Source organism: Gossypium hirsutum, chromosome D13 (genome assembly GCF_007990345.1).
Source record: "Gossypium hirsutum isolate 1008001.06 chromosome D13, Gossypium_hirsutum_v2.1, whole genome shotgun sequence".
Lineage (NCBI taxonomy): Eukaryota > Viridiplantae > Streptophyta > Magnoliopsida > Malvales > Malvaceae > Gossypium > Gossypium hirsutum.
The window spans coordinates 47,409,222-47,434,801 of record NC_053449.1 but is presented as its reverse complement, the minus strand read 5'-3'; the positions used below and the strand labels follow the sequence as shown (position 1 = coordinate 47,434,801).

General features: G+C 34.7%; 1 protein-coding gene and 1 pseudogene across 1 annotated transcript; both read right to left on the bottom strand.

The window, feature by feature from the left end:
* Nucleotides 1-5,438: 5,438 nt before the first annotated feature.
* LOC107919167 (equilibrative nucleotide transporter 1-like) lies at nucleotides 5,439-7,534 on the bottom strand (the record flags this gene model as incomplete). The annotated part of the gene is given in 3 exon segments (XM_041108638.1): nucleotides 5,439-6,237; nucleotides 6,240-6,326; nucleotides 7,087-7,534. Coding segments are annotated over 3 exon segments (1,176 nt in total), but the record flags the coding sequence as incomplete, so codon positions are not given.
* Nucleotides 7,535-11,707: 4,173 nt separating this feature from the next.
* On the bottom strand, nucleotides 11,708-23,083 carry LOC107918944 (ER membrane protein complex subunit 8/9 homolog; annotated as a pseudogene).
* Nucleotides 23,084-25,580: the final 2,497 nt, after the last annotated feature.

Below are 25,580 nucleotides of genomic sequence, written 5' to 3'. Positions count from 1 at the left end.
GGTTTTCTTCTTAATATGAGACAGTTGTAACAGCCATTACAACAAACCAAGTATCATATGGTGTTCAGGCGATAACAACCATGCTTCTCGATGCTGAAGCGAGGTTACAAGTGACACAGGTTGATGTGTCCAGTTCGGCCAATATGGTTACAAATCGTCCAATTGACTCCACTGATAATTTTCAACAACCTTCGTATCGTCCCCCTTCAACACGTACACAAGGTCGTGAACGTGGCCGCTCGTCTAGCTCGCGCATTCAATGTCAACTATGTGGGAAGACCGATTATCTTGTGGATCATTATTATCATTGATTTGATACAAACTATAAAAGTCAAACATATCGACCTCCTCCACAAGCCAACATGTGTAAGTTTGGCAATGGGGTTCCCATTTCTCCTTGGCTACCTCAATCCAGCTCATCTATGTCTCTATTTTCTCCTGGATTGAACTCTCAAGGAAGTTAGATTTTTCCTCCTCCAACATCTCCAAATTGAGTACCTTCCATTTTCACTTGTCACCACAACCTATGAATGTTCCTATAGCACCCTCCAACTCTCAAGCCTATGTAGCAACTCCAGACACTATAAGAGATAATGCCTGATATCCAAATTCTGGTGCTACTCATCATCTTATTCATTCTACTGCATCAATGAGTGAAAACACTCCGTATAGTGGTTCAAGTATGGTCTATATGCGTAATGGTGTTGCCTTACCTATTATTCACACTGGTCAATCATTCTTACTCACTTGGTCTCGCCCACTATACATGTGATCTCTCTTATTTGTACCTAAAATCACTAAAGACATTATGTTTGTGTCTAAATTTACAAAGGACAATCAAGTTCTGTTTAGAGTTTTTTCCCAACAGGTGTCAAGTTCGTGACTTAAAAATAAGAGAAGTGTTATTGCAAGGGTCAGTTCAAAATAGCCTTTACAAGTTGAATTTGCCGACTACCTCCAAGCATTTGATAACTAATAAATCAACTCAATGTTTTACTATTGATAGAACTATATATTTGAATGTATGACACTCTAGATTAGGCCATCCTTGTTTGGTTGCATTAAAAAAAGCCTTGTGTCATTGTAATATGTTATTCTCTAATAATAAAACTATTACTTGTGTGTCTTGTCATTTGGGAAAAGAGCATAAACAGTCATTCTCTACTGTTGTCTCTACATATATTTCTCTACTTTAAATGGTGGCTGTTAATGTTTGAGGACCTGCCCCAATTCACTTGAATGGTTTTGCTTACTATGTAGCCTTCACAAATGCTTATATATGATACACGTGGATTTATTTCTTAAAGAAAAAGTCAAATTTGCAAACTGTGTTTCCTTAGTTCCTTTAACAAGCTGAGAAATGCTTTGGTAATAAACTTAAGGCTATTCAAATTAATGGGGGAGGATAGTTTCAAGCATTAAGGTGGTTTCTAACTCAAAAGGGGATTGTTCATAGAGTCACATGTCCTTATATGTTTGAACAGAATGGGATTGTGGAAATAGGCCTCTCCATGCTTGCCCATGTATCATTGCCCTTGTACTATTGGCATAAAGCATTCAATAATGCAGTGTTCTTGATAAATCGATTAACTTTTCAACCTATAGGTAATGTCTTTCCCTATGAAAGACTATTTCAAAGTAAACCCAACTATTTGTTTCTTAGAGTCTTTGGCTACTTATGCTTTTCTAACCTTAGACCATACAACACTAACAAATTACAATTCAGATCCCTTTCTTGCATTTTTTTAGTATATTCCTCTAACATGAAGGCTATAAGTGTAGAGATTCTTCAGGCTAGATTTATATATCAATACATGTCACTTTTCATAAAAATGAGTTTTCATTCTGAACTAGCTCAACCTATCCAAAATCATCCACTAGCAACTCACCATGTCCTACAACTAGCTCAAAGTTGGTAATTTTTCCATATCGTTCATAACCTCATCCAACTTATCAACAGCCTCCAAATCCAAGTCAACAACAACCCTTGTCAAGTGAGTCACCTAGTTTAATGTCCACCTCACCATTACCTACTTCCAACCCTATTGAGACTACTATTTCTTCTAAGTCAACCTTGTTCAATTGACACTTCTGCACCGAATCAGTTCTCCTACAATATAGTCAATACTTACCCTATGGTAACTCGTAACAAAGTAGGAACATTCAAACCCAAAATATATCATTCAAAGGTAACTCAATTGTCTGACACTACTCCTATTAATGTCCATAAGGCAATGATGCATCCTCATTGGCGGATACTTCCCAAAATAAGTTGTGAACTCTCATGAAGAACAATACTTGGACTTTCTGTGCTCTCCCCCCTTCTAGGAGGTCAATTGGTTTCAAGTGGCTTTTTAAAATCAAGAAGAAATTTGATGGGACAGTAAACAGATACAAAGCAAGGCTTATTGCTAAGGGTTTCTCTCGACATGCTGGGTTAGACTTTTGTGATATATTTAGTCCAGTAGTTTGGGCTACCACTATTAAGGTTGTTTTTCTGTTACTGTTATGAATGGATGGACAATGAGACAAATAGAAGTCAACAATATCTTCCTTAATAGTACATTGACTGAAGAAATCTATATGGATCAACCACCAAGGTTTGAAATTATAGATATCACTGGCAATCAAGTTGTGTGCAAGTTAAATAAAGCTTTATATGACCTCAAATAGACACCTCAAGCATGGTTTCATACGCTGAGAGAACATCTAGTTAGACAACTTGGTTTTCAAACATTTAAAGTTGACTCTTCAATGCTTATTCGATCAAATAGTGAATCTTCATTATTTCTAATGGCCTATGTGGATTATATTATCATTATAGAAAGCTCCTCCAAGAAAATCGATAAACTTGTTCATTAGCTACAACGTAGATTTTCTCTCAAAAACATGGGAAATCTTCACTTTTGCCTTGGTATTAAAGTTCATCATCTGCAACATGGGATATAACTCACTAAAAAAAATATATTCTGGAGCTACTTCAAAAGGCAGGTATGGATGAAGCATTACCCACATCAACACCAATGGTAGGAACACCTAAATTAACTACAATAGATGGTAGTTCATTTTTTGATGGTCATTTGTATCGCAACATCATTGGAACCTTGCAGTATATCTACATTACACGACCATACATAGCCTTTTGTGTTAACAAACTGAGTCAGTACATGAATGCTCCACATGATACTCATTGGCAAGAGTGAAACGTGTGTTACAATACCTTAATGGAACTTTGGATCATGGCCTATACTTTATTAAAGGCTACCTTGAATTAGTTTGTTATTTTAATGCTGACTGGACATCTACTATTAAAGACAGACGATCCACCACTAGTTATTGCATTTACCTTGGCCCCAATCCAATTGCATGGTTTTCCAAAAAGCAGGTTGTTATTTCTAGATCTTCATTAGAAGCAAAATATCACAGTCTTGCAAATCGTGTTTCTGAATTACTGTGGGTGAAACAACTGTTGACTAAAGTTGGTGTTCATCTACAACATACTCTAATAGTGTGGTGTGACAACACCTCCACAGTATTAATGGCAGCCAACCCAACTCATCATGCTAAGGTTAAACACGTGGAAATTGATCATCATTTTGTACGAAAGAAAGTTCATGATGGTGTTCTACAGGTCAATTTTGTTCCCTCAACAAGTCAAATTGCAAATGTATTCACCAAACCTATCACTCCAAAACAATTTTCTTTCTTCCAAGATGCCTTATGAGTTCTTCCTCTGAGCAACAGCCCATCAAACAACTAACACAAGATAAGAAACCGGGAGAATGATAGTATAGTAGCAATTGAGTAATTAGTTGAAGTAATTGTCAGTTAAAGAGCAATAAAGAAGTTGTTTCGTTAGCAGCTAACTTGGCAGCCATTGATATCTTGTATAAATACAAACTCAAGTGTACGTTCAAAACAGATGGTTTTCATATAAAACTTCTCTTTAATATTCTTTACTTCTTTAGTATTGCTTAGTATAGGTAAACAGGACCTACTATCAAAATAACTTTTTTCGGTGACATCGCACATGCAATGAAAATACATGGGTACGTCTAATTAACCAAATCTACTCTTCAAAAATCAATTTAACCACTTCTTCCTTTTATGCACTAACAAATTATTCAACAAACATAGGTAACATATACCTTGCTTCGAACTCAGCCACCAAAATTTACTTGGACCTCGATATTCCTCAAGTATTTGAGTTCAAAACAATGGTATATCTTTGAACAAATAATTTATAGATTACTTTACCTCATATACATGGTTATTATTTTTTGTTTAACTTGCCATGATCAAATTAGTTTAGAAGATGATCCCGTTGAACTGGAAATTCTTCCACAAGAACATCACCAACAAGCGCCTCCTCAACAAAGGCCAAAACAACCTGCAACTATAGCTGAATTACTTAGCATTCAGCATACCATTGCCCAGGTCTGCTTCCTAAAACTTAACTAATAGCTTCAATTTTATATTAACTTACCATTATATCTTTTTACATTAATTTTGTTCCTACCATTTCTTATCACTACTAACATCATAAGTACTCCCCTTATTTTCCTGCTACGTTTCAGCAATGTATTTCCCAAAAAGCAATTATATCTAAAGCTCTCTACTAAAATTTTAACATAGAAAATAAAACAGGGGCACGTTTGGTTCGCTGTATTGGATTAGAGGTGTATTGGATTAGAGGTGTAATGGAATAGAGGTGTAATGGAATAGAGGTGTAATAGCAAATCAACTGTTTGGTTGAATGTAATGGAATAGAGGCGTAATAGTAATCTTGTGTTTGGTTGAATGGAATAGAGGTGTAATAGCATAATGGAAAAAACTAAAATGACTAGAATACCCTTAGCATAAATTTGTTTTGGTAAATGATTATTGTTATTGTTATTTAAATTTTAATAATATTATTATTATCAATAATAAATAATTTAATCATATTTAAACATAATTATTATTAAATATATTTTAATTAAAATATATAATTTAATAAATTCTTAATAATTAGCAGAAATTTGTTTTGGTAAATTATTATTGTTATTGTTATTTAAATTTTAATAAGATTATTAATATTAATAATAAATAATTTAATCATATTTAAACATAATTATTATTAAATATATTTTAATTAAAATATATAATTTAATAAAATTATTAATAATTAATATTCTTATATGAATTTACTCAAATCATAATATATGATACTGTAAAAAATAAATTAACATAATTATTATTAAATATATTATAACTATATTTGCTACAACATCATAGAAATTCAATACCGTAAATCACTCCAATTTTCCTATTTAAACTCTATAACTATATTTGCTGCAACATCATAGAAATTCAATGGAAGCAAACTAGACTAAAAGCAGATAATAGCCAAATGTTTCCATTTTTTCTTTTTCATGTTTTTAAGATGCAGACATACATTGAAAGCAGATATGCACACTTCAGGCACAGTATTCATCATACAATTTGAAGAAAAACACTGCTACAAACAACGGCTTTTAGATAAACTTTACAAAGGTAAAAACATCATTAGCACAAATTCATAGTGGCCACCTGTTGGAGAGATCTTGGCTGATGATCAGATGACCCAGAACCAAGCTATGACTGATCCTGATGCCAGACCAACTACTAGAAATAACACCATAACGATGCCAGAAGTCTCTGCGTGTTGTATCTGGACAGATTTGGGAGCCATGATCATTAACACACTTGTCAAGTAGCCATTAGTTAGACCTAGAAGGCAAGTCAGTAACGAGACTGGAAACTCTGTTCGGAAGAGCTGAGGGCCGTGCAAGCAACTTATGAAGAGAGGAAAGAACAGTAACCTCACAACACAAGCGGAAATAGCAACCTTTGCATTTTCAAGGAGATAGACTGCAGTCAACGATTTGCCAACCAGGTCAAACACATTGTAGCCTGTTATAAGGAGGACCGGATACCAGTCCTTGAGAACCAATGAGTGCACATCCTCCGTGATGTATCCTGGAAATATTGATAAAGTCACAACATATATGAGGACGATCCCAAATCCATACCACTTGACTGTTCCTACTATATTCCACAAGGTTGCTCTCCAAACAGGCCCGGTCATGGGACCTTTCTCTGCTTTTTCCTCCTTAACAGCCTCAGCCTTTAACTCTTCATAGTACTGCATAATCGGAAGTTTGTGTGCCACATTGTACAAGACTATGCATATGACCATAAACACAATGCTAGTAAAAAGTAAAGGTAGGCACTCTTTCTCAGGCCATCAGCATCTTGTGGAAATACAGCTTTGGTTAGGATCCTTAGTATTGAAACAAGGACCCCTGCGCCCAACAATTTGACAAATTAAAATTTCATTAGACGAGGAAGCAGCACAGTTCTTCATATAATAGGATTCAATACAAAAGATAAAAAATGAAAGAAATGAATTTTGTATCCAGGAATATTCAAGTGAAACTACTGACCACATGGGTACTAATAGTAACTATGGTTTAATTTCTATTACACCATATAAAAAGCATAGCCATAGACCATGTGTGGTAGAGGAAAAATGTTACAAGTGGTTCAAGATTCAGAGTTCATAGTGTCATCAAGAGCTTTATTACATACCTGGCGAATCAAGGCAACTTTCAAGTTGTTAAAGCAAAACATACCTTGAAAACAACTAACATATAATTAAGCTATCCTTGAGTCAAACCACTGGTTGGGCTACTTCAGCTATAATAATTAGTAATTACTGAACAGCTCGATGCCCTTAAGCAAAGTCTTGAATTTGAATCTTATGGATGGAGAAAACCGCATAGAGGGAGCTTCCTCCCAAAAATGGAGTCAGACCTGGGTCAACTCTGGAGTTAGCCGAGGCCCTTGTTGGTACCGGAAACCGGAGGTCACAGACCAGAACAATACTAAACAGCTAAATTTCTGAGCCTTCAAATAATGAAGAACAAGTTCCTTAGAAATAGACCAATGACTCATTTAAGTACCAATCTAATAAACTTCACCAACTTTCAAGAATTCATGGATCAACAAAATTAAATTAACATCCATATCTACAGTTAGTCAAAAAGTTGGTCGTTAAATTACCAGAACCGCCGGATCCCGCAATGATAGCCTGCATGTAGCGTTCAGGCAATTCCCCAGCCACTCCAATGAGCCCACCTTGAACAAGCGCATCGCCTATACCCGCCAGAGCGAGAAGACCGACCGTGACGTAGAATTTGTCATACAATCCGACCTGACCCTTAATATAAACCGCATCCATAACAGGCACGACGAGCAGGGAAACCACGAAAATGCCCAAACCAACATTGATCCGCATGTAAGCTTTACTCTTGTGAGCATAAAATACAATGACCAAGAGGCAAGCGAGGCCGACGACCATGTAAACGACGGCGAAAACACGGTGGACGGAAGCTTCCGGGTAGAGGTAGGAAAAGTAATCGACGGCAGTGATGAAGCTATTCCATGGGAGGAGAAAGCCAACGCCCAAAGTGAAGTAGATGATGTAGCCCAAATTGAATTTATCTTCTGGTTATAGGAATGTGCGGAGGAGGAGGGCAGATTCAGAGTCGGGTTTCGGGCCTCCGCCGATTACGGATGCATCGGGGAAACCCATTTCTATTTTTGTTTGGTTTTGTTTTGTTTTTTTCCACCAAAATGCAACTGGGAGGAGAAATTATGAGGATAGAAGAGGAGAGGGTCGGGTAGGGAGGGAGGGTAAAACAGAGAGTTGGGGAGGGAAGCCAGATGTAATACCTATTACTCGATTTGGGAAGGGATTAGAAAAGCAGGGAATTTGGGGATTAGGTCGGGATTGTATTACGCACGTAATACCTATTACAGCGAACCAAACGCCGGATTAGGGGCGTAATGTAATAGGCGCGTAATCGGTCAGTAATGGATTACCTAATACATTGAACCAAACACAGTGAAGTCTTATCCTATTCCAATTCATAAAAACGACTCAAACAGAACCCTTCTAGGCTTGAAAATAAATTTCCCCTGCATTAATGTCACATATATTGTATACATTTAATATACATACTTAATTGACTCATGGCACTATTATATTCTTTTATATGCATACATAACATGATATATCTTTCATTTCAGGACAATATATTCACTTTAAACGCAACCTTCGTTACCCGGACTCGGCCGTTACCCGGACTCGGCTGTTTGGGGTGCCGTACCCGTGTCGACACGATCCGACACAGATTCTGACACGGGATACGGGTCAGATCTGGCGAAAAACGGTGGACACGGCTGTGGGTAATAAACTGAGAAAAGAAGAAAAAGCTTTGATTTGCAGAGATGAGGGAAGAGATAGACATGGTAGAAGGAAGGTGATGATAGAAGAAAGAGAACAAAAAGACATACCCTATAATTGCTTTGACTTTAACGTCAGGCACAATTTTTGGGAAGTGGAGAGTCTGACAGAGAAAAAAGAAAAGGGGAAGGCGAATAGTCTGATAGGGACAAAAAAAAAGAGTAAAAAATGAAATAAGTTATGGGTATATAGAATTGTACATAGGCCGGGTTGAATCGGGCTCGGTCAAATCTAATTAAAATTTTAGGTCTATTTGTTAGGATGAGTTTGATTCGGCTCGAAGAATAAGTTTAAGATTTTGTTCAAGTTTAGCTCGAACAAAAATATTAATTTTTTTATATTATTTATTATATAAATTTTAAATATATATAATATATCAAAAATATTAAAATAAATATTTTTCAATAAATAAAAAATAAAATTAAAAACATATGTATACTTAAATAATACTAGCATATGTGTAATTTAACAAACAAATGCTTCTAAAATAGTAATAAAATTAACAATAAAACAAAAGTTATATAATATACAAATAATAACAACAAAATAGTACCAACATAATAGTGAGATAGTAGTAAAATAGTGAAAAAATAACAAGAAAATAGCAAAATGAAAATAAAAAAAGCAATAAAAAGCAATATTTTTTTTTTCATATTCAAGCCAAGCTAAGCCAAAAAAGTCTTACCTAAGGCTCGACCCGTTCTCTAAACAAATTTTATTTTTTTGCCTAATCTCAATTTTCGAGCCTATATTTTTATCCAAACTCTTTCAGTTTTTAAGCAGGCCTTCGGGCCTAGTCGAGTGGCCCGATCCATGGACAGGTATATGGATATAGTATTAAACCAATTAAAAGATTTTACTAAAATGGTCACTTAATCATTAAACTCTTAATGGATTACTTATTGGACTTACAAAAAAAAGAAAATTTATTCTTTTAGTCCTTTTAAAACAATTTTAAATTAATTCCTTAAATCCCTATAAAAAACCCATGTTAAAAAACATAAAAAATTGCTAGATCTAGTCTCCAATATGTTTTTGTCGTCATCTTCCTCCACTATCTCTTCTATTTCCACTTCCGGTATCAACACTATCGTTCCCATTTATTTATTTTCCCACTAAATAAATTTCGATTGCACCATTCTTTCAAATGCACCATTATTTATGAAAAGATGATAATTCTTCACACATTTTTTTAAAAGAAAATTTCAAAGTCTTTTTATTAACTCAAGCAGTGAAACCAAACAATAATTGCATTCCAGTTAAATCAAACCAAAAATAATGAAAAAATTAAGAATATGCACAACTTTCTATTAACCCAAACAGTAAAACTATGACAAAGTTTTCTTATTCGAGCGAAGGACGACAAAGCAGAGACAATGGCGACATCATATAGGGCGAAGCTATGATAAATCGATGTATTTTTTTTTGCCTAAATATAAAAAAATGAAAACTTAGCAAGTATAGCTATGATGTTAACTGAAATTTTGTAATTTTTAAAGAGGCTAAAAGAACTTCTTTTTTTTTTTTTTGTAATTTTCAGGTCTATTCAACAATCCATTAAGGGTTCAACATCTAAGTAACCATTTTGGTTAATTTTTCTAATGGTAATGACTAAATTAATAAAAAGAATTATAATCAAAATAGAAATCCAAGTTATTTTAGAATGATTTCAGTATAGCTTACCTAAAATACTTTTAAGATATTTTAAAAATTCTACGTTAAAATCATTAATTTGGTTTTTTATTAAAAATAGTATTATAAAAAATCCACCTTAAGTATTGGTGTCCAAATTTTGGAGGGTGTCCCCATATAAATTTTTTTATCACTTGACAAATCTTACACTTAACACTTGAATCCTTATCAGTGTCGGACACCCATGCCCCCAAGTCCCATTAACATATAATGGAACCATCATAAATGTTGACCCTAGCAATGGATAGTTCTACAATGTCTACAACGAGTGTTTAAATTATCTTTCAGTTCTATGCAGAGAAATTTTGGTGCACTCAACATGGTGAAATATATTCACTTACTGTTAGTAAAAACATAAATTGAACAATCCCTCATTTATTCATTGAAATATATCTTTAGTGAAAAAATTTCTATGCAGGCTTAAAGTCCAGTTACTTATTCAAGACCATGCAGCACAAATGGAGTTAATGGTCTTGGGCCGCACCATTGAGAAATTAACTGGAGCAACATTTGCCCAACTCCTACAACTCAGCCAAATGGACAAAAAGGCCTTCCCTGGTCAAAAAATTAATTCGGTCGAGGTTGATTAATAATTTTTTAAAAGTTTAGTTAAGAGTTAATTCGGTTTAAAATCGATTAATTAATTGAATTAATTTAAAATTTATATTTTTTATATACATTTTACATATATTAAATTTGGTTAATTTTTTTTATACTTGTTTTAACCAAAAACAAAAAAAAAAACATATAAATTTCGGTTAATTCGGTTAACCGATCGAATTTACTGAAAAAGTTCGATTCGGTTAATTTTTTTAAAAAATCGATTCGATTAACGATCAAAGATTTAAAAAATTCAATTAATTCGGTTAATACTGGTTCGGATCGATTAACCGATTGCAATCTAATTCCAGAGTTTTGACAACATGTACTATAAACTACTGACTGTGACAAAACGAAGGTGAAAAAGGAAGGCCAGCAACAAAACATGACCCCCCTACACTGGAAAATGATGCAACCATTAATGCAGAGGTCAATACGTTTCCAGCAAAAAAACTGAAAACCAGGTTCGAATCTTTACTAATATATATAACTCATTGGTTACCATCACCTCATACATAAATTTCTCAAACAATTCTTAAACAACAAACCAATTCAATCCCCCTGATCCATTCTTTGTGGCATATTCAAAGCGAACCTACAATGGAAGAGAAAACAGAACCCTCAGCGGCGGACAAACACCAAGATGATGAACAAAGCACCAACACAGAATCTAACTAAGGTTTAACTCCTACTTTTTTAGCTACAACCCACTTTATCCATCCCTTTAATCTTACATTAGTGCCACGCTTGACTTCCATATAACCAGCTTTATTTTTCAATGTGGCCACCATGGCAGTATCAACCTTTTGTCTAAGTATGGTAAATACCAAGAAGAAGCATATACAACAGAGCCTACAGTATGAAGGAAGAAACATGAAGGAGCAGCAGCATATCCGCCCCAACCACCAGAAAGAAGACAATTAAAAATAAGTCTGATTGTTATGCATAACTTCAAATTCAGTTACATTAATACTCAAGCTAAGCTATCAAATATTAAAATAAGTTTGATTATATTCATTTCTGAGCTGAAAAGAATCAATGAGATCATCAGTTCAATGTCAAAGTAACACACTAATTGGCAGAACTCAAATCAATAAATTATGGGGTGCAAATTGCAATACAAAAAAAAAAAAAAACTTACTTTTGCTTTGCACTCAACTTACAAGTTTCTACACATACCAACTTAAAAAGCATGTGTTTCTCACAAAGAAAAATGTGGACTGTATCTTATTGAGCGTAAAGCAAATACTCGGTTAATACATCACAGACAAAATCACCTGCCAAATAATACATCTCTAAGCGCATTGTTTGTCAAATTCATTCTCAACTTCGTAGTCTCGCAGAACAAGTCTCCGCATCAGCCATCACCTTAATCCAACCAATGAAGGATCTTATTTGAAGAGTTCAGGATTCAGCCAGTCCCTGCAATCAGGGAGATAACATGTGCATCAGATATTTATGTTATAAAAAAAAAGAATCCCATAAGATACTTCTTAATGTCGTCAAGATGGTCATCCAAGTCTACGATATCCGGCCATTTCTTAGATGAAATGTAACATTTGCTGCTGGCTCCTTGATTACCAATTGGCTGCCTCCATCAGGTACAGCCAGTTTCCATTTCTTGGATGCATCCCTTGTATAAAGCTAATACATGACAAGATAAACATCATTACTAGCCAAAGACAAAATAAAAATTGTTGAACACATGAATGCATTCAAACTTCTAAAGGAAAATGCCCCTAAATGACCAGAAACTAGTATCGGTCATTTAAAAAAAAGGTACTCCGAGTTTAACATTACTACAGGAGGCACAAAATATGATGGTCAGTGAAAACATTCAAAGCGCACATACAAGTTTACAGCTAAGATACATCATCTAGAAGATATATAGAGATGGAGTGCCCGGTAGAAGAGCATCTCCAAATACTTCCTCATCCACGGAATGGACAAAAGGAGTACTTCATTAACCCACATATAAATGCAAAAAAACCTAATTAGGGAATGACCCTTCCAACCAACAAGAGCCGTTGTTCCTTTAAGGTAATCCACCTTCTAACAGAGAGAGCAGTGGAACCTCTATGCTACTGAATTAGGAATAGCGATTGCATTTGCAGCCAACACTATAGATCAGACAAGAAGTCTACGACACAGACCAAAATATACAAACCAAATATAGAAAACCTCAAGTTTGTCCAAGTACTCAGCACAAAACGTAATCAGCTCAAGTCATGGGGAGCAGATACGTCAAACTACCTTACATGGATATATAAAGCAACAGAGCCTTCAAGCCCACTGATTTTAACTCCTATTACCGTAAACCGTAAGCTAGATATGCAGCTTTTCCCTACTACCACAGACAGTATTACACGGGCAGTGGAACCGTACTCCCTTCAGTTCACCCGCAAATCAAACAAAACTAAATAGGTAAAAATTAAAATACAAATACCACGAGTGAACATGAACCTGCATCACGGGACTCTGGCCTTTTCCTTTGGGCACAGCTTCAAGCTTTTTGTTATCTAACTACAGAAGACAAAGTCACAGAACAGAAAAGGATTGAAACCTACTATAACAAGCAAAGCAGCATATATAACAATATATACACTTCCAGCATTTATCAAAATACATACCAAGAGAATGGTAGCTTGAGGAAAGTAGCGGCAAATATGATCACCAATGTTCTTTGCCACAATGCCTAGTTCTGTATCATCAAATCTCGCATTTGCATGAAATAACCCACAATTATCAAGCCCTGAGATCCATAATGCTCCTCAACCTAATCAAAACCAACCCATAATATATGTTGAAAAAACTCAGAGGAAAAAGTTATGTTCTTATTCTACTGTTTTAGTTTACAGATTATAAAAAGAGGAATAATCATTTTAAAGGAAACAAATCCTAATTTCCTAAGAATCAGTAATTGAGATTAGTTTCTATTTACAAGGGAACTACTAGTAATAAGGTAAGATTTCTATTCTTAATTATAGGGATTCCAACAGATTTCTATCCTTAATTATAGGGATTCCAACACTCCCCTCAAGCTGGAGTGTAGATGTTAATCAAACCCAGCTTGCCAATAAGTTCTTCAAACATGTTTCTGTTCAAACTTTTAGTTAACATGTCTGCAACTTGTTGTCTAGTAGGTAGGTAGGTGATGCATACTTCTCCTGAGTGTATTTTTTCTTTTATAAAGTGACGATCTATTTCCACATGTTTGGTCCGATCATGATGCACAGGATTATGTGCTATGCTGACAGCAGCCTGGTTGTCACAGTACATCTTCATAGGTCTGGTATAAGGCACTTTTAGTTCTCCCATAAGTCTTTGTATCCAAACTCCTTCGCATATACCATGAGATAGTGCTCGATACTCTGCCTCTGCACTGCTGCGTGCTACCATAGACTGTTTTTTGCTCCTCCACGACACGAGATTACCCCAAACATAACTACAATAGCCGCTTGTAGAGCGTCTATCATTAACAGAACCTGCCCAGTCTGCATCAGTGTAGACTTCCACGCTTCGGTTGACAGTCTTCTTGAAGTACAGGCCTTTACCAAGAGTTCCTTTTAGATATCTTAGTATTCTATATGCAGCTTCCAGGTGCTTCTCCCTCGGGGCATGCATATACTAACTAATAACACTCACACTGAAGGCTATGTCTGGACGGGTGTGAGATAGGTAGATGAGCCTTCCTACTAGACGTTGATATCTCCCCTTGTCGATTTCTTCTCCATCCTCATTAGTTTCCAATTTAAGGTTAAACTCCATAGGAGTTTTGGCTGGTTTGCTGCCCATCAAACCAACTTCCAACAGTAGATCAAGAACATATTTCCATTGGGAAATGAAGATACCTTTTTTCGACCTTGCTACCTCCATACCAAGAAAATATTTAAGACTCCCCAAGTCTTTAAGTTCAAACTCTGTACCAAGAAATTCTTTCAATCTCAAAATTTCGCTCGAGTCATTTCCTGTTAATATTATATTGTCGACATAAACGATAAGGATGCAATATTTACCCTCTTCCGAGTGCTTGTAAAACATGGTGTGGTCTGCCTGCCCTTGAATGTAATTTCTGCTAGTCATAGCTTTTGCAAATCGGCTGAACCACGCTCGTGAATATTGTTTCAGCCCATAAAGGACTTCTTCAACTTACACAATTGGTCCTTGTTTTCTTCAAACTCGGGTGGGAAATCCATGTACACTTCCTCATTTAATTCCCCGTTGAGAAAAGCATTTTTTACATCCAATTGAGTCAAGTGCCAATCAAGGTTGGCAGCAAGAGATAGCAGGACCCGAACGGTGTTTAGCTTGGCAACCAGTGGAAACGTCTCGTTGTAGTCGAGACCATAAGTTTGGGTGAATCCCTTAGCCACAAGTCGAGCTTTGTATCGGTCAATACGGCCATCGGGTTTAAATTTCGTAGTGAAAATCCATTTGCACTCTACAATTTTTTCTTTTTAGGTAGATTCGAGACTTCCCATGTTTCATTGTTTTTGAGGGCCTTCATTTCTTCTATCACGGCTTGTCTCCACTCAGCTGATTCAAGAGCCTCTTCTATATTTTTTGGAGTTTTTACAAAATCAACATTAGTCACAAAAGCTTTGTAAGACTTAGATAAATTTCCATAGAATACAAACCGAGAAATAGGATGTTGATTACAGCTCCTTGTACCCTTTCGAACTACAATTGGAAGATAGATGGATGGTGACGGAGGTGAGACTTCTGTTTCAGAACAGTCCTCGGTTGGAGATGTAATTGACACTGCTGTATCAGTTTCAGGAGAACGATTCCGTCGGGAGTAAACCTGTATTTGTTGTTTTCCTTGACCAGGTGGCTGTTGTACTTCGGTGGAGGTATTGTTATTGAGAAGGACGGTGTTAAATTCTTACTGCACAGGGGAAACAACAACTAAATCTGGGATAGGTTTGTTTGTGATAGTAGTAGTAGGATCAGGAGGTATAATGAGGAGAGTATTAAGGGTCTCATCTTCATTAAAAATCTCCCATTGAAGATGAGATGCTGCAAAGTATGGTTCATTTTTAAAGAAGGTAACATCCCGAGAGACAAACATTCGGTGCAATGTTGGTGAGTAACACTTATAGCCTTTTTGTGTAGGGGAATATCCAATGAAGATGCAGGTGTGGGCTCGAGGATCAAGTTTGGATTGATTTGCGTGATGGTTATGGACAAAAGCTTTACAGCCGAATATTTTGGCTGGAAGATTAGGAACATGAAATAGAGGGAAGGACTTTAAAAGAGTATTTAGAGGTGTTTGGAAATTGAGGATCTTTGATGGCATTCGACTTATGAGATAACAGGCAGTGAGGACAGCTTCTCCCCACAAGTATTTTGAAACATTCATAGTGAACATTATGGCTCGAGTCACATCAAGGAGATGACAATTTTTTCTCTTAGAGATCCTGTTTTGTTGAGGAGTGTCAAGACAAGAGCTTTGGTGTATAATGCCTTGGTCAGAAAGGTATGGACTTAAGACAAGTTGAAGTATTCTCTCCCATTGTCAGTACGGAGGGTATGTATGGTAGAGTTGAATTGGGTTCGAACCATTGAGTGAAAATTTTGGAATACTTTGGGTGTTTCAGATTTTTCTTTGAGTAGATTGACCCAACAGACCTTAGTATGATCATCAATGAATGTTATAAACCATATAGCCCCTGTAATATTTTTCACTCGGCTGGCTCCCCATAAGTCACTATAGATTAGCGAAAAAGGTTGGGATTGAATATGTGGTTTTAATGGGTATGGCACACGAGTATGCTTAGATAATTGGCAAATTTCACACTTCAAGGAATTAATACTTTTATTTCGAAATAACAGAGGAAGATGTTTTTTCAAATACATAAATTTTGGATGTGCTAACCTACGGTGCCATAACATATTAGTGTCCTCTTTTGAAGTGGATAGAGCCAATCCCCCTTGTGTACTGTTTTTGTTCCAAATATATAGTCCATCATCAACTTTAGCAGTGCCAATCATCCTCCCCAATTTTTGTTCCTGTATCACACAACCGATTGCAGAAAATTTAGCAAGAACTTTTTCATCCTTAGTAAATTTACTAATTAAAAGTAAATTACAGGACAAGTTTGGGACATGTAGGACTTTATCGAGAGAAAAACTCTCTGTCATTTGTACTTCTCCTATTCCAGCCACAGGTGAGTAAGAATCGTCAGCTATGTGGATTCGGGATTTGTTATGACAAGGAGTGTAGGTGTGAAACAACTTGGAGTCACCTGTCATGTGATCGGAGGCGCCCGAATCGAGTATCCAAGGAGATTGATTATTAGATTCAAAAGCAATGTTGAGGGCAGTACCTTGAGTGGCTAGAGATCCATGAGTAGTGGGAGTACCAAGTATCTTATGGAGAGTCTCAAGTTGTGTTTTGGTTAAGCGAACATCAGGAACATCATCAGCAGTAGTGGAGGATAACATGACAGTCTTATTATCCTTCTGTTTTTTTTCAGGATAGCAATGGAGTTTGAAGCATTTTTCTTTTGTATGACCAACACGATTGCAGTGACTACACCATGGTCTTGTTGATCCAGAATCATTTCTAGCATGTTGTTTTTGTGGCTATGGACCTTTGGAGATGAGTGCAGAGGATTCAGTAGGACGGTTAGAAATCGGGGTCATAGGTTTAGGTTCCTTTGAATCTCCCATCATGACAAGACGATGCTTTTCCTCTCTTCTACCTTCTGCAAATACTTCACCGATCATTGGAAGAGGTGATCTCCCCAGAATTCAGCCATGAACCTCGTCTAACTCACGGTTCAGTCCTGCTAAAAACTCATAAAGATGTTTATTATTGAGATGGGTCATAAACCTGTTGTGTTCTACGCCTTCACCCCAATCTGCCTCATAATACATATCCAATTCTTGCCATAAAATTTTTAGATTGTTGTCGTAGTGAGTTACCTCTAGTTTTCCTTGTCGGATATCCTTTAACTTAAGCTTGATCTCAAATACTTGGGAGGCGTTTCCAAGATCTGAGTAGTTTTCTTTGATTGCATCCCACATGTCTTTTGCATTTTTGAAAAAAAGATAGGTGCGACTTATATGGCCTTCCATCGAATTGATTAGCCAAGCCATTACAATTGAATTATTGAGTTCCCAAGTGGCATAAGTAGGATCAGCTATGGTTGGTCGTGAAATTTCTCCATTGATGTACCCTAATTTGCCACGACCATGAATCACCATAAGAACCGATTGAGACTATTGCAAGAAGTTCTTCCCATTTAGCCGATGATTGGTGATTATAAGGGAGGAAATATTTTCACCTTAAGTGATTCCCTGATTGATATTCTGAGTTATTTGTGATGTTTCAGTTTCAAAGAAATTTTCATTGATATCACCCATTGGAGGACTAAACAGAAGGAATTTTTAAAAAGGGAAATTAGAGAAAAAAATAGGATCGAATGAATCCTAAAGCCCTGATGCCATGAAAAAACTCAGAGGAAAAAATTCTGTTCTTATTCTACTGCTTTAGTTTACAGATTATAAAAAGAGGAATAATCATTTTAAAGGAAACAAATCCTAATTTCCTAAGAATCAGTAATTGAGATTAGTTTCTATTTACAAGGGAACTACTAGTAATAAGGTAAGATTTCTATCATTAATTATAGGGATTCCAACAAATTTCTATCCTTAATTATAGGGATTCCAACATATGTATATGTATATGTATATGTATATGTATATGTATATGTATATGTATATGTATATGTATAAATATTAGCATCAAAATCTTTGTAAACAAGCATAATTGCAAAGAAAAGAATATTTTTGTGTGCTATTCATCTCAGAAGTGAAGAATTCTTACATATTACAGAGGATAGAAAAATAAAAGAAATCAGAAAAAAATCCCTACAAATCAATTCTATGATCCCTACAAATCAGCTCTATGAATCTAACTGTTACTAGATATAGAAAGGCAACTAACACTCCCCTCAAGTTGGAGCATAGATGTCTATCATGCAAAGCTTGTCACTCAATCTGAGGAAGTCTTCCTTCTTAAGTGCTTTAGTGTAACTGCATTGACCACAAAATGACAATTGACTTGATGTGCTTTTTTCATTCATGAAAAACATGATTGCTTGCAATATGAATTGCCGCCTGACTATCACAATGTATAGGAATTAGATCTGAATAGATGATACCAAAATCCTTAAGTAAAGCTTTCAACCAGATGTCGTGTGAGCCATGACACGGTATTCTGCTTCAACACTAGATCTTGATATAACTGTCTGTTTCTTACTCTTCCAAGTTATTAGATTCCCACCTACACAGCTACAATAACCTGATGTTGACTTTCTATCACTCTTGTCACTAGCATAGTTTGCATCAGAAAAGCCAAATAATTCCACATGATTGTTATTTTTTAACCATAATTCTTTTCCTGGAGATTTATTTATATATCTCAAAATGTTGCAAGCAACCTCCCAATAATCCTTTTTAGGCTTATCCATAAATTGACTAATCAAGCCCACAACATGCATAATGTCCACAAGTCTAGATTTGGTTCCGTTGGTGTATCTAATGGTTTTGCACCTAGTAAACCTGCTTTTTGTAATAGATCAATTGCATACTTCCTTTGAAATAGTACTAAACCTTTACCACGGGCAACTTCAATGCCAAGAAAGTACCTTAATTGACCAAGATCTTTGGTGACAAATTGTTGCTGCAAGTACTTCTTGGTTGCTTCAATGCCATTTATATTACTACCTAACAAGAGTATATCATCAACATAAACAATAAGTACTGCAATCCCCGATGAACTATGTTTCACAAATATCGAATGATCAGCCTAACTTTGCTTGAATCCTACTACAAAAACAACCTGACTGAGTTTATCAAACCAAGCTCTAGGACTCTGCTTTAATCCATAAATAGTCTTGTTGAGCTTACATACTAAGTGAGTCTCCCCCTGAGCAACAAATCCATGTGGTTGCTCTATATAAACTTCCTCATTTACATATCTATACAGAAACACATTCTTGACGTCTAGTTGATACAATGGCCAATCATGGTTGACTGCAATAGAGGTGAGAACACGAATAGAGTTATGTCATGTAACAAGTGAAAAGGTTTCAAAGAAATCGATATCTGGTGTCTAAGTGTATCCTTTGGCAACCAGTTGGGCTTTATACCAATCAACAGAGCCATTAGAATTGTATTTTAAAGTAAAGACCTAATGACAAGCAACAAGTGAAACTCATTTAGGTAAAGGTACCAAGTCCCATGTATGTCTATTGAAAAGAGTTGACATTTCCTCATTCATGTCCTATTTCCAATTAGGATCTTGAATTGCCCCTGTATAATTTTCTGGAATAGATATGGACAACAGGGATAAAGCTAAATGACAAAAAATGACCAAGGTGATTAAAGGAAACAACATTAGAAGTAGAATGTTGGGTACAAGAGCGCTTACCTTTCCGAAAAGCTATTGGAAAATCATTAGGATCATTAGTAGAATGCACTAAAGGAGATGGCTGAGAGATAGGAGGAGTTTGCAAATTATTTTGTCTAGTGTAAACTTGTAAAGGTTTTGAATAAGGAAGAGTTACAGGAGATGGTGTTATTGTGGTAGGAAGAGAAACTGATTTATTGACTTTAAAGTTTTGAAAAAATGATTCTAACTCGGAAAAGGTAACATCTGCTGAAACAAATATTTTTTTGACACTGGATCATAACATTTGTACCCTTTTAGAGTTCTAGAATACCCTAAGAAAACATAATAGACAGCTTTGGGAAACAACTTATCCATACCAGTTTCAAATAGATGAACAAAGCAAACACACCCAAAAATACGAGTTAAAGAAAATAGGGGAGAATTTGGGAAAAGACGTTTAAAAGGAATGTCACCTTTAAGAGTAGAAGATGACATCCGATTAATGAGAAATCCAACAGTGAGAACATCATCACTCCAAAGATATTTGGGCATATTCATTTGAATCATAATAGTACGAGTAATATCGAGAAGATGTTTTTTTTTACATTCTGCCACACCATTCTATTGTGGAGTATGACCATATGGTGTATCGTGAATGATGTCATTAGCAGAACAAAAATAAGAGAAGTCAGTTTTCATATGTTCTAAAGTAGTATCAGATCGAAAAACATGAATACTTGTAGAAAATTGATTCTTTATCTCATTATAAAAGGTTTGAGATACATAAAAAATAAAAGACCTGCATAATGAACTAGATCAAGAGGACTTAAACTTCGACTCTTTCTAGAAGGAAAAAAAAGGCTCTATGATGTTTTCCTAATTGACATGCATCACAGTTTATTAAAAAAATGGACTCAAGGAAAGGTACTATTTTTTTTTGCTTGGAAAAATTAGGATGACCTAAACAACAATGACAATCATAAGGTGGCAAACCACCAACAACAATAACAATAAAAGAATTAAGATAATAAACACCTCCTGATTTAAATCCATGTCCAATCAATGTATTCGTTTGGAGATCCTAAAAAATTCAATGAGTAGGAAAAAAGATTATAGAACAATTTATAGCTTTTGTGATTTGATGCACTAAAAGAAGATTAAATGATAATTTGGGAACATGTAAGACTTGATTTAGTGTAAGAGAAGGGTATGAATAGTACCAAAGCTAGAGACAATGGAAATAGACCCATCAACAACAGTAATAGGTGACAGAGATTGATAAGGAGTAAAATTATCAAATTGGCGTTGGTCACTAGTCATGTGATTTAATGCACCTGAATCTATTAACCAAGAATTACTAGAAAGAGTTGCTAGTGTAGCTTACCTATTTGAAGAGTATGAGAGGCCATAAAATTAGGTTGTGAGTGAATTAGTCGCTCCTGCTCCACTTTAGAAATTTGAATAACATCTTCAGGTCCAATTGAAAAAAAATCCATTAGAAGTTAAAGTAACAGCAGCTGTCTTAGAAATGTTGTGCCTTTTGGTACGTTTGGTAGCCCAATTTGGTTTACCATGATTTTCCCAGCATTCATCTTTGCTATGTTTGTTTTGCCATAAAAATCACATTTTCTATCATGTCCTTTACTCTTGCCATTATTGTTCACACGTCCTTGTCCAACCATAGCAGAATGTTCAAAAGTAATATGTGGAGATGAAAGAGTTCAAGAAGTTGGTTGCAAGCGAGACAAAGTTGCTTAAAGAGTAGGCATGGTGCTTTCACCAAGTAATTGACTTCAAGGAGTATTAAACTGGACATTCATATTCATAAGAAATTCAAAAACAAAGAGATTTTCTTATTGACATTTTTGAGTTTCTAAATCTGTAGAGAGGGGCTGCAATTCACAGAATTTATTGATAATTCCTTTATAGGCAGCAAAAAATTCAAGAAGGGATTTTTCACCTTGTTTATTATCAAAAAATTGTTGAAACAAAGAGAAAATACAATAATTATTATCATCATTAGAGAACACTTCTTTGATAGAGCCCTACATCTCCTTAATAGTTTATATCAATTCAACGAAGGCAGCAATCTTAGGTTCCAAGGAATTCAGCAGCCAAGTTTTCATTACACAATCAGATTGACGCCAGGCTGCATATTTGGGATCTTGAGTGTTTGCCATTGTTTGAACTAGATGATGATCACGACCTTGAGAACCAAGAAAGGTATGAAATGCTTCAGACCAAAGGGCATAATTTCTACCATTAAATTTCATGGTAGTTCCAATAAAAGCACATAAATCAAAGTTAGACATGTTGTCTATCATCTTGAATTATAGATTCTAGTACCATAAAAAAATATACACAACCTCAAACACATAGGCACAACTTAAAAAAAAGGTACAATAAATCAATCACAAAAGACGGGATTGATTAACCCTCACAAAAAAAAATCTTGATATTGAATAAACCTGCTCTGATACTATGTAAACAGGCAAAATTATAGAGAAAAGAATATTGTTGTTGTGTTATTTATCTCAGAAATGAAGAATTTATACATGTTACAAATGATAGAAGAAGGAAAGAAATAAATAAACCAAATCCTTGCAAATCAATAAACCAAATCCTTACAAATCAATTCTATGATCCCTAGAAATCAGCTCTATGAATCAACATAAGATTATGTATAAACTGTTATTAGATATAGAAATACAATTAACAATTTTCAAAGACAAGAACTTCCGAAAGGGTCTTTTCTTACCAACAGAGCAACTTTACCAAATAAATAAATAAAAGAAACTATTAATAAAACCATGGAAACTGAATATTAAACCCTAAAATGAGATTACCATGATGATGGCAATCTTAAGATGAGGCAATAAAGGAAGATTAAAGTGAAAGAGAGGGACCGAGTCAATGATCTAAACGACATTTTCATTTTATAGGTTGACTCGGCTGAGTAAGAGGCTGTTAACCGTCGTGGTATTGTGCTTCAGTGTATGTAGAACCAACTTTATATAAGCATTCTAAGAGATCTCGTACTTCAACTCGACCGCCATTTTTGGTTTTCTTCATTTGTTTGACTCATTTAGTCTCTTGAATTTATTAGATAATATCAAACCACAACAAAATTCTTTTTTTTTTTAATTTTTTCATTCAATTATTAATGGTAAATTTTGAATTTAATCTCTATAGTATAATTTATTTAAAAAATTTATAAAAAAATCTATACTATTGATAAAATTTCTAGTGGAATGGGTGCCATTGGGTTAATCGCATACCAACTTGATTAAAAAAATTAAGAAAATGTATTTTCATAATTAAAATGAGTCATATTATTTGAAGTATTTTAATATTTTCATTTTAACAAAAAAGGAAATTACGAAAATATCCCTTCGTAATTAAAATGAGTCATATTATTTGAGGGTATTTTAGTCTTTTTTATTTTAACAAAAACCAAGAAAAATAATCATATAATGAGATTTGAACACGCACCAATTAGATTAATAAAACTTTAAATTTTACCACTCAACCAAAACTTTATTTTAATATTTTTTATACAATTTTAGTATTTGATACATTAGTAGTATACTTTTTTTTAATCCATAAGTAGCTTTAAAAAATTATCATGTGTCTTTCTTTTTTTAAATATTTTACTATACCCTTATAGGACACTTGTTAACTCTCTTATCCTGCTCGTGGAATCTAAAAACTTCACTAGTAATGTAGCAAATACTTTCCTTTTTTTAATATGCACAATTTATTATATCCACATGTTGTATATATTAATAATAATGTTAATTGAGTTAGTGTAACAAGTCAACTTGACAGTAACTCACAATTGATAATAAAACCATGATAAATAATTGTAGTACATTTAGTATTGTTTATCTTATGTAGTTATGTGATTAAATTTCATTTTACTCATAATTTAATTTAATTTTTTATTTTAATATCATACATATTTTATGTGTTATTATGATTAATTAGTTTCAAACCATACATTTCACTATTTCTTGTATGTTATTTTAAAACACATATCTGTGTTCTAGATCTGTAGTCTCTACTCCATGTGATTAGGATTTCTAGTTTATATAAAAATTAAATTAGGTTTTAGTTGAAATGGTAAAGTTGAGAGTGTGATGATTATAATGTCTCTTTTGTTCAAATCTCATTATTCTCATTTTTTATACATACTTTTTTAAAAATTTATCAAAATATAAAATGCTAAAGTACTAAAAAAAAGTCATTTGAAAATAATTTAAAAATCAATTAAGCCCCTTGAATATGGTTTTCTGCCAAAGCCCCCGATGGACTGTTAAGTGTTTATGTGATAGGTGACATGGCGATTGAGATGACAATTTTGATTATGTGGTGGCTGACATGGAAAGATGTTGATGTGGAGGGCTTAATTGATTTTTTAATTTTTTTTGAAGAGGGCTTAATTTATTTTTTTAATTATTTAAGCCTAAGCATTATTACAATATTATAAAAATTTTAAAATCATAGAAAATCAATGAAAATGGTTAAATATCATAAAATTTAAAAAAATACAAAAACTATTAAATATTCTAAAATATTATTAATATTTTATGAAAAAATAAAATATTATAAAAAATAGAAATTATAGAAATTTCTATAAAAATAATTAAAATGATAAAAAAATCTATAAAAATCAATAAAAAGTTATAAATGCTTATTAAAAGTATTGTTGATACAATGTACAACAAATGAGAAGTACTGAAGAGAGGAGACTGGTTGCTATAGAGGTCGATTCACCCAGTTAGGGCGAAGAGCCGAAGGTTATGGAGAGTGGTGGTGAAGAGAACATAAAGATTGAGAGTTGAGAATGCATTGACAAGGAGTAGGCTTAGTATTCTTAAAGGGTTAATCCTTCTTCATCATTTCTAGGGGTATTTATAGGCAGAGGTCTCATTTAATATGGTCTTAACGTGTTGGATTTTCCATCTAGCCATCATTACGAATCACGCTAAAGGGATGTCTTCGACGGGACGAGAATGTTTGTGACCGGATAGATCCTGTCATTCATTTAGACTTTAGTGGGATAAAGTTGTTGAGCCCATGTGATGTTTGGTGACCAAACGACTTCATGTTCCCAAAAATATTAGGTCATCCATTCTACGAGTAGTCATCCCAGGAGGGTGAGTTCATAGGTGACCTCCCGACTTGTTGGTGGTTGGTTTATTGTAACACCCCTAACCCATATCAATCACCGGATTAGGGTTACGAAGTATTAAAGATTAACCAAAAACCATGCAACGTAATATCGTTCAATAAATTAAATATATCATAAACCATACACGCATATTGTCCCTAAATCGAGCCCTCGAGGCCCTAAAAATAACTTAGAAGAAAATCGGTACTAATTGGAAACAATTTGAAAAGTTTAGGAAAAAAATGCAAAATATACAAAAAAATAGGTCACAGCACACGGCCGATACACATGCCCGTGTCTCAGGCCATGTAATCTTTGAACTAGGGACACATGGCCATGTCTCAGCCCATGTCCTCACCTATGTAACTCTCTGAGTAAGG